This window comes from Pseudocercospora fijiensis (genome assembly GCF_000340215.1).
Source record: "Pseudocercospora fijiensis CIRAD86 unplaced genomic scaffold MYCFIscaffold_9, whole genome shotgun sequence".
NCBI lineage: Eukaryota > Fungi > Ascomycota > Dothideomycetes > Mycosphaerellales > Mycosphaerellaceae > Pseudocercospora > Pseudocercospora fijiensis.
In genome coordinates this window covers 1,181,804-1,198,151 of record NW_006921540.1, presented here as the reverse complement: position 1 = coordinate 1,198,151, position 16,348 = coordinate 1,181,804, and the positions used below count along the sequence as shown (strand labels likewise).

At 40.6% G+C, this 16,348-nt stretch overlaps 1 protein-coding gene across 1 annotated transcript; it reads left to right on the top strand.

The window, feature by feature from the left end:
- Positions 1-14,004: 14,004 nt before the first annotated feature.
- On the top strand, positions 14,005-15,820 carry MYCFIDRAFT_116811 (uncharacterized protein; the record flags this gene model as incomplete). The annotated part of the gene is made up of 2 exons (XM_007932632.1): positions 14,005-14,478; positions 14,528-15,820. Coding segments are annotated over 2 exons (1,767 nt in total), but the record flags the coding sequence as incomplete, so codon positions are not given.
- Between the last annotated feature and the right edge of the window lie 528 nt (positions 15,821-16,348).

The following is a 16,348-nucleotide window of genomic DNA, read 5'->3' as shown; positions in this document are numbered from 1 at the left end:
GGGTGCTAGGTACGGTACCAGGTGCGGTACTAGATCGGGTAGCGCGGTCTATAGCTGTCTAGAGAGTCTTAGTTTTAGCGGTTGACTCTCGCTATTGCTTAGCCTTGTCGGCCGCCTTGTTCTTTAGTACCCTAGTAGGGGCTGCCGCACTAGGGCGAGTAGGGTTCTAAGGGCTCTTGCCCTTGCTTTAGGACTAGGTCTAAGACCGTATAGTAGCGTAGACATCTATACTATTCTTAGTAACCGCGTAAACATTAGTAACTACGTCCGGATCCTAAGAAACAAAGTTAACCTTAATAGGCTTAGTAGTACTATTACTGCTCCGCTCCTTAACCTGTTTTACCCTAACCTTCTAAGTTTCTCATTTAGCAATAGCGGCGAGGGTACTGTTCCTAGTATCCTTAAACTCGATCTTGCCGCTATACTTCTTTTCTAGAAGGGTCTTTAGCTAAGGCAGCTTCGGGGCTCTCCGATCCTATTCGAAATCAATCTTGTCGCCGGTGTTTATATAGCAGAATCGGCTATTTACTTGCATAATAAGCTTCCTTTTAAGAAGCTCTTTCTAGATAGGGCAGGAGGATTAGACATATTTAAACCCGCTATATATCTAGCACTTGCTATCTAAGTTAGAATAGATCTTCCGTATAGCGTAGACATCTACTAAAGGGGCTTTAGGGTAGTTAGGATCTAAAACCTAGTAGACTAGTAGTATATCGCCTAGTATAGTAGCATTAATAACCTCCCTAACTCGCTATAATGCTTTCGCATTTAGGTTTAGCTAGGCTAGGGATTTAGCTAAGTCCGCGACATCCTAAGAGTGCTTAGTAATAGTAGGAGTTACGGTCTTAGGACTACTTTGCGATTTAGGAAGGAACTTAGGTCCCTTGCTTACTAAGGCTTCTTTCCTAACCTACGCTAGGTTATTCCGGTCTTCGCCGTAGATAAACTTCCTCGCATCGGCTACGCTATCAATATCGGCCTTAATACATACTAGGACCTCTTTGTACTTCCTAAAGCTCTTAGGATCGGCCTCGCTAAGCTTATAGCGACGGAAGATACGCTAAGCTATAGGCTACGGCAACCCCTAGAGGAGCAGCCTTATTCTCTAAGAGTTTTCGAGGTTACTCTGTTCGATGCTATCCGCTAACTCGACAAACTCGCGGACATACCCCTTTAGGTCGTTATCCTTAGTACGCCTTACTAAGTAGAGGGACTCGAGCTACGTACGACTGCCTTTAATGCGACGGCTATCGCGCTCCCGATACTCTCTTATAAAGGCTATCTTAAAGGTCTCCTAGTTAGTATTAGACTTATCGTCTTTTTCTAGGTAGCTAACTAGGGTTTTAAGGGTTCGGTAAAGCTTAGAGGAGGTAGTCCTTATAAAGGACCGAATCTTGTACTAGTCGGATTCTCTATCGAGCTCGTAATTAACTAAGCCTTCCTTAAAGCGCTTAATATATACTATAGCGTTCTACCCTTCGAATAGGGGATTTGCCCTACTCCCTAGCTCTAGCGGGCGACGCTTGTTTTAACGGAGAAGCTTAGTTTGCTTCTCTATTATCTTTATAAGGACAGTATAGAGCGCCTCTAGCGTAGAGGGCGTAGGAGGCTTACTTATATTAACTAGTCGCCGCCTAATTTCTTCGTTAATAGGATTAGGGGCGTTTTCGGATTTAGAGGATTCCGCTAATTCTCGATATTCGTTTTCGCTAGAGCTAGAGCTTATTCGATTATTGTAAAATAGTTGAAATGAAATACTATATAAAGTTGAAATAGAATGCTATATAAATGTGTTTTTAGTGACTTTAGTCTATTTAGTTTGTTGTAATATTGCTATGCGAGAGAGTAGTGTATTAGGCTATTTCTCCTAGTATTACCCCCGGGGTAGTATTAGGATTTAGCCTCCTAGGGGTCGCCTAACTACCTCTAGGAGCTGAGTTTAGTAGATTTTAGACAAAAGCCGCTCGGAGGGAGAGACTGCAATCTCTATTTATACCTAGATCCTAGAAACTAGCTCGTATCTCCTTTAGCTAGGCGGGGGGGGGGGGCGGTAGCCTTCTTTTTCTAGTAGAAGGCTAAGCACTATCTAAGCGAGGCTGCGAATCTAGGAACGCCCTACCCGATTAATAGGGGACTCCCCGGCTATCCGACCTACAATCCGTATTTGCTATTAATTAATAGTCTTAGCAAACTAAGCAAGGCCGATAGGTAATTAGTCTATCTCCTCCTTAGGCGGGGCTTATCTCGAGCAAGCGGTACTAAATAGGTCTTCGACCTAGAGCCGAGTCCTTAGAAGCTAGCTATAGCTATAGACTAGGCCCTAAGCTGTAACAGTCCTAAGGGTTTGTAGCTTTTCGGGGTTAAAGCGATGCCCTCGTTAAGAGGTTTCTCTACTTGTCGTAATAGCCCCTTAAGATACTTCGGTATCGTCCGTATCGTAGGCTCTTATCGTGCCCTCGCTTTAGTTATAGCTATTCGTGCCTAGAGACCACCTTTAACATACCCGAACCTATTAGATATAAAGAAATAGCCCTACCTTCGGCTCTAATAAAGGACGGAAACTAAAACCACTACTACTACTAGTAGTAATAGTATAGGCTACCGAGGGTAACATAACCTATAGCAATATAGGCAGCTATGTTTAGTATAATAGGATAACAAGACGGTTGCTTAGGCTAATAACTAGAGCCCTACAATATAGGCATTGTAGAAGTGTAACGTAAACAATGTGCTATACGAGGTTGGTGCTCTATCTACAATGCAGAAGGAGGCCTCTTATATAGGCTCAAAACTCAGCCTAGGTGTATAGGGCCGGTTACTAGCTAATACTAGTCGAAGAGTAGTACTTATTAAGGCTCTATTCTTATCTTTAGCGAGGCATACTACGAGACATTAGCAATATACTACTAACTAAGTCTATATACTACTAACTAAGTCTATATACTATATACTATATACTAAGTACAGTCGCTACAATCGCTATAATAAGCTCTTAGAACGATAGTAAGAAGGCTTCTAAGAAGCTAGCGCCGCTTAACCTATAGTAGCTATTATTTACCGAGCGAGTATAGCGTCTCGATAAGGAAATGCAGCGGCAAGTCTACTAGCAATAGGTATAGCCGACGAGTGCTAGGTCTTAAGGAATAGCCTAAGCAGCAATCGAGCGAGAGGCTGCCGGTATAGAACAAGAGAAGTTTAAGGCAGTATAGGGACATTATCTAGGGCAGATACCTCTACTAATGTCGCCTAGATTCGTAGAAGGCAAGAAAGACAGCAAGAAGGGCTAAGTATATAGTGTTTCTAGCATTAATCTTGATAGTTAGAAAGGATTTAGTATTAATCTTAATAGTTTAAATAGGTTTAGCTTTAATATTAGTAGTTTAAATAGCTTAAATGCTTTTAACTTTAGTAGTTTGTATAGCTCTTAATATAATAATTTAAGTAGCTTCTATATTAAACTCGATACGATGCGAATAAAGTGCATATAATTCGCATTCGAAATAACACTCTTTCCGGGCATTTCTAGTCGCTCGGCTAGGCTAGTTAATTAATATCTATCGTTTAAGCTTATTAATTAAGCTTAGTTATCTATAAAGCAATAATACGAGACCGTATAGCGCAACGGCTAGCACACTATTTAGCGAGCAGGATAATTACTAACGCTAGTATAAGGCAGCGTTTAATATATATCTCGAGCTATCGAGCGTCCCGGACGATATACTATACTTCCGAAAAGATAGTAAAGGATATTATATAGTAGAAATCGGCGAGGTATTCTGCTATATACCTCGCTATACCTATAAGCATTGCTCTTATAGGCTCGCCTCAAAACGAGCTTCTTAAGGCATATAGAACTAACTTACAGCGCTAATAAAGCGACGCGTCCTAAGCTTAGTCTATTCTATTATGTTACTACTAGAGCGTATAAGCACTATATTTCGCTTATAAAAGATTATAACTATAATAGCAAGGACTCTAAACATATAGATACCCGAAAGATAGCGGAGCTAAGCAGGCATACGAGGACGAATAATAGCTAGAAGATTTAGCCTTAAGCCGGCGGTATAGTCTAGACTATAAGCAGAAGCTAGCGGTAGGTAGAAGATTCTAAATAGTAAGCAGGTATAGGTCGAAGATTCTAAGTAGAAAGTAGCTATATATTAAAGATTCTAAGTAGAAAGCAGCTATATATTAAAGATTCTAAGTAGAAAGCAGCTATATATTAAAGATTCTAAGTAGAAAGCAGCTATATATTAAAGATTTCAAGTAGAAAGCAGCTATATATTAAGCATTCTAGCTTCTAGACTAGCTATATATTAAAGATCCTAGGTAGAAAGTAGCTATATATTAACTATTCTAGCTTCCGGGCTAGCTATAGGTTAGAGATTCTAAGTCGATTAAGACACTTTCTAGCTAACGGCGCTAGCAAAAGTGCTTAATACGATAACGAGCACTTCTAGCGGCAGATCCTTCGGCGCTAGGTTCTCGATAACAGCCTCGTACGAATGTATATTCGTTAGTATATTCGGTAGCGCCGCGGCATTACTAAGACTGTTTTTAGCGAAGTCGGCTACTTAGTATATAATGCTGCTATCGTAGAGAGGTTTCTAATAAAGACAATATACGTAGAATTTACCTATAGTACGGCATACTACGTACTATAGCTAAATACTATATATATCGATCGAATAATAAGGCTTATACTAAACGCAGCTTAGATCTGTCTTTAGTAGAGGCGTTTAATATTCTTATCGTGCTAGCGTTCCGTATATGTATATATATATCGAAGCAATCTCTCGAGAGTATAGAGATAGCGGCATTTGCCTATAGTATAGTAAATTACGTACTATATATAAATGCCGCTATCTCCGCCCTCTTAGACTAATATTATTTCTTCTTTCGCTCGGGCTTTAACTTGTTTACTAAATATCGACATTTAGAATAATATCGGTTAGCTCTTCGGCGCGCTATTATTATTAGCAATAACATTATTATTAATCTCCTCCGCTCCGCTAGCTCGATCTTTGTCGTTTTCGGTAAAAGCGCTATATTCGAATATATTTGCTACTACTTTCGTATTTACTAATCTTATAGTATCGTTATAACGACGAAGTGTTAGGAGAATATAGCATCTTTATAGTTAAGGCAGCTATTAGTAGGCGGTATATATACGTAAGCGCTATAGGCTCTCGAGTATTATAAATTAGCGCTTCGTTTGTTTGTTTACTTATTTATTCGTTTATTTGTTTGCTATTGTTACCGAAGTAGTAGAATATAGACTATTCTATAGAAGTAGGAGCTAAAAAGAACAATTTTTGTAAATAATATAGTTGCTATAGTAACTAACCTTAGGGTTACTAGAGTTGCGCTAGGGTTATATAACCCTTAGGAGAATAATAAAAAATCTCGAGTAAATAGGCTATTTAGAACAACTTTGCATTCGGACTTAGGGTTTGTAACCCTAACCCTAACCCTACTAGGGTTACTAACCCGGAGGAGCGATATATATATCGTTAAGATCGTCTCTTCTCGCTCGTTAACGTAGTATAGGTCTCGTTATCTAGAAGTTACTAAATCTGCGTCCGTCTACCTATAGTAGCGATACTCGGCGGCTTAGTAGTAGCTATAGACCCGAGCTTTACTCCTATTATTAGAAAAAAGGAAGAGATAGTTAGCGGAAGATAATATCTTATATAGCCCTTCTAGCCTCCCTCTTACGCTACTTAGCGTATCGTTTTTAGTAAAACTAGGTAGTTTATAAGTCGTACTAGTAGTCCGCTAATATACTTAAGTTGTCGATACTATTATATAAGACGATTAAAATGCTAGTATTTGCCTATAGTACGGTATAATAAATCGTCTTGCTTATCTAGTACGATACTAATACTAGGCCGAACGAGAAGGTTCTTTTATATCTAAGATACTTACGTCTACTATCGACAGGGTAGACGATAGAGTATTTACCTATTAGCCTAGGGCTCTTAGTTTATCTCGGTATAATACTAGGCCTAAACATCGAGATAATAGTATACCGCGATTTAGCTATAGTACTAGATTTAGTATGCTATAGGTAAATGCTAGTATTTGTCTTACTATTACTAGCCTTGTTCGTAGTATGTCTTATACTTAGTAGACGCAATCTAAGGTATAGCAAATTCTTCTATAGCGGCCTTAGTAGTATATACGTATACGTATACGTATATATATAGATATATACTATTATTCGCGACCGTTGCTACTTATAACAATGTCTCGCAAAGGTCGGTTTAAGTCTATATAATAATAGCGGCACTATATCTAAAACGGAGACTTCCCCTTTAGGCAAGTTAGTTAGTGCTTCTTTATATAAAAGAACAAAACAAATTTTCCTTTTCTTCTCCTTTTCTTCCTTCTATATAGTATTCTACTAAACTAGCAAAAAAAAAAGAGTAAAAAAAAGTAGTTAGATTTATACTATATAAGAGAGAGTCTTATTATATACCCCGACTACCCCGAAGGATATCGTTATATAATCCGGACTACGTATACACTTTTATATAAGGTCCCTTTTATAGGAACTGTTAGCTTCTCTTAATAGTTACTATATAAACTAGCTCTTCTATATATCTACGATATTACGGCTATAAGTTTAATTCTTAAACTACGCCTATTATATTACACTATCGTTTACAGATATATATCGCTAAGGTAGCGTCTTATTAAAGTATACTAAGGATTAAGTAAATATACATTAATTAAAGACATCTAACTAATTAAGATTAAGTAACTTTTAAAGAGACGCTAACCCTAAGAAAGACTACTATACTATTATAGATATTAGTTAACATTCGCCGCGGGCTTTATTAGTTAGTAAAAGTAAGGTACAAAGTAATAATATAGGCAGTAGTAAGGTTGCTACGTAGTTTAGTAGTAAAGTAACATTATCGTCTTGTTATAGAAAGCATAGCGTAAGTAAGGTCGAAACATTACCTTACGTTCTTATTAGCCGTCGTTCTCGTATTAGACACTTTTGCTAGCGCCGTTTGCTAGAAAGTGTCCTAATCGACTCGGTTTATCGAGCCTAGTTATTTAGTTGTCCGCTCGGGTAATTAGTTGTTCTACAGACTAGCTAGGCTTAGGTAGACGTCTCGACCGCTTATAGTATTCGTATTAACCTATAGTGTTAGACCGGTCGTTATTATCTTCGGCAGGTCTAATACCTTCTCGTAGGCGCTCGTTCTACTTAACTACGCTCTCTTCGTTACTATCGCGCTTCTCGAGTTATTATTTAATAGCTTTAGTTTCTTTAGCTAAGCTATAGTCTCTTACCTAACGGTCGTAGTTAGAGTTAATGTTATCGACGAAAGCCTTCTAGGATCTTAAGGTACGTAGCTCTACTCGTAGGCGCTCGTTCTGCTTAACTACGCTCGCTTCGCCGCTATCGCGTTTCTCGAGTTAGGCGTAGAGGTTATCTCGGATACCTTCGAGTCCCTCGTAGAGCTTCTTATAATCTTTTAGCGTCTTAGAATTAGCTAGTATAGTATTAGCACATTCTTACGAAGCGGGTTAGTATTCCTTATAGAGCTTCTTATTATCTTTTAGCGCCTTAGAATTAGCTAGTATAGTATTAGTACATTCTTGCGAAGCGTATTAGTATTCCGATAAAGATCTACGGAAGGAAGAGCGTCGATAAGGCGATTAATATACTTAAGAAGTAGCCCTTATACTATCTATAAAGCGGGCGGCTCTATAATTCGAATAGACGAAGTATTAATATTTCTCTATAGTATAGTAATTTGTATGCTATAGGGAAATCGGAGTATCTAGGTCGCTTAGGTCGACGATTTCTATACTAGTATCGGTCTTCGCTATGTAACGTTAGCGGTCTAAGTGTTTAATGCACTGCTCCGCCGCTTAGTAGCAGCTATAAACCCGAGCTTTACTTCTACTATAAAGGAAGAAGAAGGAGATATTAGTATACGGAAGTTACTTATATAGTCTATAGTCGTATTGCTAGCGATAGTCTCGAGTACTCGTAATTATAGGATTCGCGGCGGTCTACTAGCAGATAAGTAGAATTGCCTATAGTATACGAATTTACGTACTATAGGCAATTGTGTCTATCCGGATTAATATAAGTCCCGATTTAGTCTGTCGTTAGTTACCTATATACTCGATATCGTTTACTAATAGCGGCGGCAAGATAAAGTAGCGATGCTATACTAGTATAATATATTAGCTATAAAGGGTTGCTATTAAAGAAGGAGAGAAGGTTGCTAGGGAAGAAATATACTTATATATAGTATATTCTAGTTTAGTCGCTCGTAATTATAGGATTCGCGGCGGTCTGTCGCCTAGTAAATAAAAGCAATTGCCTATAGCATACTAAAATATATACTATAGGCAATTATATACATTCTAGTATACGATATATATATAACGACTACGCGAAGATAGAAAATAATATAACTCTATTAACGCCTATCTACCTACTATTAGATTAGTTATTCTTATATATTGTTCTTATCGTGTTCCTTACTACTATAGTACTACTTAGACCCGACGACCTTCTTATTATCTACCTATAGCCGAAGCCTTCTTAGTAACGAAGACGTTGCCTTAGCGACTGTAATTAAATCTCTACGAGAAAGGCTAGGTCTTAAATACAGTCGTACCTTATCGACTATAGTATCTTAATTAGCTATAGTACTTCCCTCTCGCTAGTACTATATCTCGGATAGTTATTCTTAGTCCTAGAACTGTTCTTAGAGCTGCTACTAGAGTTAATTATCTTAATTAAGCATCTATTCGCTCTCTTCTTCTTCTTATACGGTCGTAAAGGACGGGTTAGGCTGCGTCTCGTTATACCTATTAGTAGTCGACTAGGAACGAATAGATATAGTTATCTCGGCCGTCGGCGTAGCTAGTTAGGTAGATGTCTCTAGAACTAGCGCAGTTGCTTAAGTAGATGTCTCCGGAAGTAGCGAGGTCTCCCGGAGTAGCGAGAACCGCTTAAATATAAGCGGTACGCGATAGAGTAGACATAGATCGCCGTTATTTCGTAACCTAGTAATACAGTTCTCGTAGAAATAGTATACGGCTTTAGGGCACGCTATACGAATACGCCGGCGTCTGCTAAGGTTAAACAAGTTAAAACAGATATAGCAGGTATTATCTAGAACAGACGATAGAGATAGTAAGGTACTACCTATATATTCTATATCCTATTCTATAGCCTATATCGACTATTGCTTTGTCGACTATTGCTTAGACTATAACTAATCCTTACGAGGCTTTAATAGCTAGAAGATAGGCGTTTTCTTCGGTATATAACTATTAGCGGCTTCTATAGAGTTACTACTTGTCGCCTATCTACGTACTATACGCTTATCCGGAGATATATTATCGTCGCTAACTACGATTACTTCTTCGTTCTAGCTATATTAACGTAGTAGGAGTTCCTAACTTGCTAGGCGTTTTAACGGACGACTTATAGCTAGTAGATAGCGTAAAGGGCCAATTCCTATCCGATTTGTAGCCTCCTACTATATCGTTAGTTAGCTCTCGTCGATAGCTTTCTAGAGTTCTTCTTATTCGTCGTCGTCTATAAAGTCTATAAAGTCTATAAAGTCTACTATAGGCGGTCTAGTTTAATATTCCTTATCTATTATACTAGTAGGTAGTTAGATAGGCGGTAGTATCTTAAACTGCTATAGCGATAGCAAAGGAGGGTACTACGGTTAAGGGTCGTCGGTATTGTTATAACCTCCGAAGAACTTAGACAGGCTCTTTAGGCTCGATACTAGCGATAGATCGCGCTCCGCTAGCTTAGAAGTTGCAAGCTTCTTCTGCTCTTCTTTATATAGATTAGATAGTCGATTAGTGTTTCGTTCGGCGTTCGTATACGTTAACCTATATAGATTAATATCAAATGTCGTACGCTTAGGGGTCTACTTAGTAGAGAACAACTAGAACAGATCCCGGAAGTTGCTATATTCTAGGACAGACAGCTTAATACGTACTAGCTCCTTGTTCTTTCTAAGCCTGCGAGTAAGATAGTATTCCTAATAGTCTAGAGAGAGGACTTCTACTACTCGATAATCCTTATATACTAGCCGGCGCTAGAACTAGTCCGGACGATCGTCTACTGCCTTAAATTCTACTAGAAATATATTTAAGGGTAGACTCTAGTTAAACTCGAATAGATAGTTAGCCTCGCTATATATTAGGAGTTAGATCGGTATGTCTTAGCCTCTATCCTCGACGACAATATCGTATATCTAGCCTTTAAAAGAAACCTATATTAGCGCCTTAATAGGCACGTCCTTAGTCGCTTTATCTTTGCTCTTACTCTTAGTATTCTTACCTACAGTACCTATGCCCTTAGATGCTTTAGCTAACCTATCCTCGCTGCTAGAAGAATCGCCGCTAGAGCTCGAGTCGACGAGGATAGGCTTCTTATACGTCTTGCCCTTCTTCTTTAGTATACCTATACCTCTTAGTATATCTTTATAAAGAGGGTTATAGGCGGCATTTAGGATCTTGCGTTTCTTCGGCTTCTCTTTTGCTTTCTTCTATACTATAGCTATACCTACGTTCTTAAAGGTGCCTAAGTCCCTATATATATAACCGCCTTAGAGAATAGTAGATATAGCAGCGGCGACTAGATCGTTATCGTTGTCGCTATTAGACTATTTAGTTAGAAGTTCTGCCCTATAATACGAGTAGAACCTATCGCTATCCTTATAGCGGGCGCTGCATTTTAGGCAGTAAATACGAGACATTAAATATAGCGAAGGACTAGGTACTTACTTAGTTGCTAATTGCTTACTTAGTTGCTAATTGCTTACTTAGTTACCGATTACGCTAATATACTTAGACGGAGAGAGGGAGCGGATAGAGAAAGAGAGTAGGTATTATACTATGCTTCTATCTTCTATATAGATAGTATATAATAGCGACGAGGGCGCTAATTAATTGCAACGTAGGCTTAGTCTCGACTAGTAATTAGCAGTAATCTATAATAGGCGTCGACGAAGGAATATAGCAAAAGCTTCTTAAATCAATCTAGCGGCTTATTAGTAGCGCTAAATATAGCCTTTAACTAATCCGATAGCTGCAATTCCGCCCTATTACGAGAAGGCCGCTAGAACTCGTCTAGTATTAGAGCTAATCTAGTAGCTATATATACTTAAATAGTACGCCGAAGGGCGAGGAATGCCTCGATATATAGCTTTTAAGACCTGCGAGTAGCACTACGCTTAGTACTACGAATTTCGCGTAGGTAACTAAGCGCTTCGAGGACGTCTTAATAGAACGTTAATGTTACTAGTAGTAGGTAGGCCTTAAGATCGAATTTATCGTAGCGGTCTATCTACCCTTAAATCTATAGATGCTCGGCATATACTAGCTTGCGTTAGTCTTACGTACTATTACTAAAGATCTCCGGATAGTAATAGAGCAACTCTAGCACTCTAGTATAGTAGGTTTCTATATTAGCGTTATATCGTATAGCGTAGGTGTTCTAGTCTTCGACAAATTCGGCAACTATAGATCGAATAACGGGTATATAGACGGTAAGGAAAGCGATACGATCGTAGGTACGATCCGGATTATAGAGTCCCTAGGCCTTAATCTTGTTAAAGTAATCTCTCTAGGTATTTAGAGCCTGCTTTGCGAGTTTACTGTTCTAGTGCTCTATAGTGTTATTGCCTTTGCTTATCGTATACTAGAAGCAGTCCGAAAAATCTAGATCTCGGCCCTCGAAGAGCTTACGTAGCTCGAGGTATACGTCCGCTATTATAGGAGTCTCTATGCAATATATTAGTAGTAGAATAGATTCTACGGTATTTCGTATAGCATACTAGATTATATACTATAGGAAATTGCCTTAAACGCCGGATAGCTTACTAATACCTATATCGGATCGGACGACCCTCGGTTAATATCTACGACTAACGACTATCTAGAGGTATTGCTTAAAAGTAGAAAACTTAGTCTTTACGAGGTTGCCGATATAGTACTATATAATTATCTAGGAGAAGACATCGATACAAACGTAGATCTAGATACCGAAGAAGGCCTTAAACTTGTAGTACGTATCTACTAACTAGACATTATTAGGACTAATAGCTTTACGACAACTATACGCTAGCTAAAATCGCGGTTTATAAAGTCGGCGCGCTATAAACGGTATCTTATCGAGGCTACGGGCGATCTTATAAATCCGGTCTCTAGAATATAATTAGTATACTACTTATAGGGAGAGTCTAGGGCTTTATTTATCTATAGCATATAGACGTTGTACTATAGGAAAATTCAAGCCTAAATTGTATTACTATTCGTATATATAGTTATACTAGATAGATAGCGTACGGAGAGATAGGAAGCCGCTATATAGGTCTAGTACCTATCCTTTAGATATCGCGAACATTGTCTTTTAAAGGATATATAAGTGCGACTTGTTAAATAGATACGCTCTAGCTTCGAGGTACTAGTATCGATAGGCGGCCTGTCTCTAGTAGGTATTAGGTCTCTCTAGCGATATTAGTGCTATTTTAGCTATAGCACTAATGCACTATACTATAGCTAAATCTAGTGCAAACTTAATAAAGAATGTTTATACTAACCTACTAATAAAATAGTTCTTCCTCCGTAGATATCTCGTAATAGCTCGATATCCCCTATCGTACTTAACGCTAGAAGTAATTACAGTCTTAAGAATACGTTTAATTGCTTTATGAAGTACTCTTTTGTTTTTAGGCGCTATCCTTCGTATAAGACCTATTCTCTACCGTAGGCGCTAGTATTACTATATCGTTATTTTAAAGCCTTTAGTATATAGTATATCTACTATCTTCTTATCGCCTAGGCTATAATATCGCTAGAAGTTATTTTTAATATATACCTAGAGACTCTCCGTCTCTATAACTAGCCTACTAATAAGAGAAATGCCCTATTCTAAGTAACGATCTTTTAATAGACGCTCTTCGATAGTAATACTAGCTTCTTCTATAATACGGGTACGTAATATCGAATAGGTATAGGGATTCTTAGTACTAACGATCTACTAGATAAGGGGACGATGTTCGTTAATATTAATTCTTAGAAGTATTGCTTTTACTATAGTATACGTCGATATTACTATAGTATACGTCGATATTACTATAGTATACGTCGATTTTACTATAGTACGCGATAGTCTTAGTCTGCTATAGCGTATAGTTTCTTATATCGTTTTTGCTATAGCATAGTAGCGCGAATTTGCTATAGTATAGTATCTCGGTTTTCCTATAGTATAGTAATAGTAACGTAGATTCGATATCGCCTAGCGTAAGAGAAAACGAATAATTAAGTATATAGTTTAGAGAAGGAGATTAAGTATTATAAAGATCCTACGGAATTACGTACGTTCTAAAAGCGGAGGTCGGCAATAATATTGTTTTTAGTATAGCATACAAATTAGGTACTATAGCGAAATATTCTATACTACGGCTTCGTAGAGAGGAAATACGATAAACGCGAGATATCGAGAAACACGAGATACTGAGAAACACGATATATCGAGAAACACGAGAAACCGGAAATCGCTAGGTTCTAAGAAACCGGAAATCGCGAGGTTTCGGCCTATTCGTCTAGTGCTACGATTAGGCCACCGCCTCAGCCGGACAAGCGTGACACTTTCTGCAAGAATCTCCCGTTGCTTCTCCATCCAATTCCATCCTCTGCCAACCCTCACCCCACCTTCTTGCGCCCAGGGTTGATTGCTCAAAGCAGTAGCAGCTTGACCACATCTGGCGTGGACAAGGCACACACTGACACTGCATGTCCTGTCGTGAGAGTGCCCATGGCTTGCATGATCGGCAATAATAATAGGGCGATAAGAGCTCACGAGGCCCTCGTAGAGCTTCGCATTGTATGTACGTGTCGTCCTTTCCATTATTATTGTCCCTCCTCGCTGCGTGGTGCAAAAGGCATACCGCTCACTACACGTCCTTCCTACTCTCCAGAACAAGTGCTGGCAGCATGTTCGCCTTCGTGGCGGCATCGATCGCGGCGCTCGCGCTCACACCGCCCGCCTTCGCCCAGGACAGTCCCGACGGCGACCACGAATATACTGTCTGGTCCAGTGTGATTCTGACCAGAACCGGCGAACGAACGCCCGCGATTCTTGGATACATCCCTACGACATTGACTGCTGTCGGCGCGAATCAAGCACACCAAGCTGGGCAGTTCTTCCGGCAAAGATACATCGAGTCCACCTATCATCGGAACCGCACGGGCTCTAATGGGGCAGAAGATGCTGGAGCACCTTTGTATGGGCTGAACACAGATGTATTCGATCCCATGCAGCTATTCGCTGTTTCTCTGGACGAGCAGTGCAACTTGGGCACGGCTCAGGCGTTCATGCAGGGGCTGTACCCACCATGGACTCCCAACAGCAATAGCAGCACACCTGGTATGGTCAGTCCGACGAATGTGCTGGCCAATGGCACATATGTGAGTGAGGAGCTTTCAAAGCCTGTCTTTTGGCACTGACGCTCGGCAGATCGTGTCTCCTCTCGATGGATACCAATATCCGCAGATCCATGCCAACGGGCCATCGGACTACAATTATATCTACCTAAGTGGCAACCTGAATTGTGAATCATGGAATCGGGCCGCTGATGCGTACTCGACTACCCAGAACTTTGGTGTCACTCGGGAGGATTTTGACAACATCTACAGCGCAATCGGACCAGCCGTGTTTGAAGGCGTCCTTGATTCGCAATACTGGGACTACACAAATGCTTACGCCATCTACGACTATCTGCGATACCAATATGCATATAACGATACAGTTAAGATAGCTCTCGATCGATATTACGATGTCACGACTAACACCAGCTACCTCAACATTCTCCGCTGGCTTGCAGACGAACAGCAATTCGCTCAACTCGGCAACGTCAGCGCCGTCAACCCAGTCAGCAACGAGCAAGGCCTCCCAGGCCTCCAAGGCAGCATTTCCACCATCGCAGGCAACATGCTCGGAGCCAGGATCATAGACGGCTTGACCGACGCAATCTCAAACTCCCAAGATGGTCTCTACAAACTGAACCTCTTATTCACAGACTACCACCCCTTCCTCTCCTTCTTCTCCCTCGTCGGCCTCCCCGAACTAAACTCCAACTTCTACGGCACCCCCAACTTCGCCGCCTCCGCAGTCTTCGAACTCTTCTCCTACACCAACTCCACCGGACCCAAGACCTTCCCAGACGAATCCGACCTCTGGGTGCGCTTCTACTTCCGCAACGGAACCGACGACGGAGAAGAATTTCGTGCATACCCACTCTTCAACCGCGGTCCCGATCAAACGGATATGATGTGGAGTGACTTCCAATACCAAATGTACAACTTCCTGATAGTGGACGTCGGGGATTGGTGCACATTGTGCAATGCCACGAAACTTTTCTGCGCGGCTTGGAACAAGGATGAAACGAAGTCGCTTGTACAGGATTGGGCTGAGGGACACGGCATCTCTACTACCAACACCGGTCATCGCATGGAACCCGCTCTCGCCGGAGTGATCGGCGCCATCATCGCCCTGGCCATCGCAGGTATAATTTTCGGTCTCCTCATGCTCCTCGCGGGCGTTCGTTTCCACCGAAATCCCAAGATATCGAAAAGAAAGTTTTCGGATCTAGGAGGATTCAAAGGAGGGCAAAAGATGCGTTCGGACCAAGATTTGACGATTCCCAAAAGCGGAGCTGTGGTGGGGGCTTCGATTGAAACTTCTCCGACGAGTCCGCACGGTGGACATGAGAGGGTCGGGAGCTGGGAATTGAAGAGCACGGAAGCGGGACAGAATCCTTTCACTCTCAATGTCCCGCAGCAGCCTGAGATGAGGCAGAGTATGGATAGTGTGAGGAGGAGTTTGGATCCGAATGGGGTTAAACCTACGGAGCCGAGGAATGCGGTGTGATGAGTGAAGATGTTGGTTGGGATGGTTTTTATGATGTTATGATTTGTGAGACATGATTTGATGATTGAGATGAAAGCATGGAAACAGGACGTTCGCTACGGGTGAAACGCGCAAGCGTGCCATATGGAGAGGATTTCTTGTATATAGGAGTGGTGGACTTTTTGTGATACCCTTTCTTTTAGCACCTTGGAACTGATCGATTGAGAATTTCTTGGAATATCTGGCCCCGTTTTTCTCGAACCCATTGACATTCTCGAAGGCCTTCATTTGCTCTCATATTCCACTTCAAGCAGCCATGGGCAACTACTGGCCGCATACGCACCACTTCGTGGTGCCATGGGCCAAGTTGCTCATAATGTCCTGATCGTTGTAGAATTGGACAGAGTTGTTGCTAACTACGGCAAAATG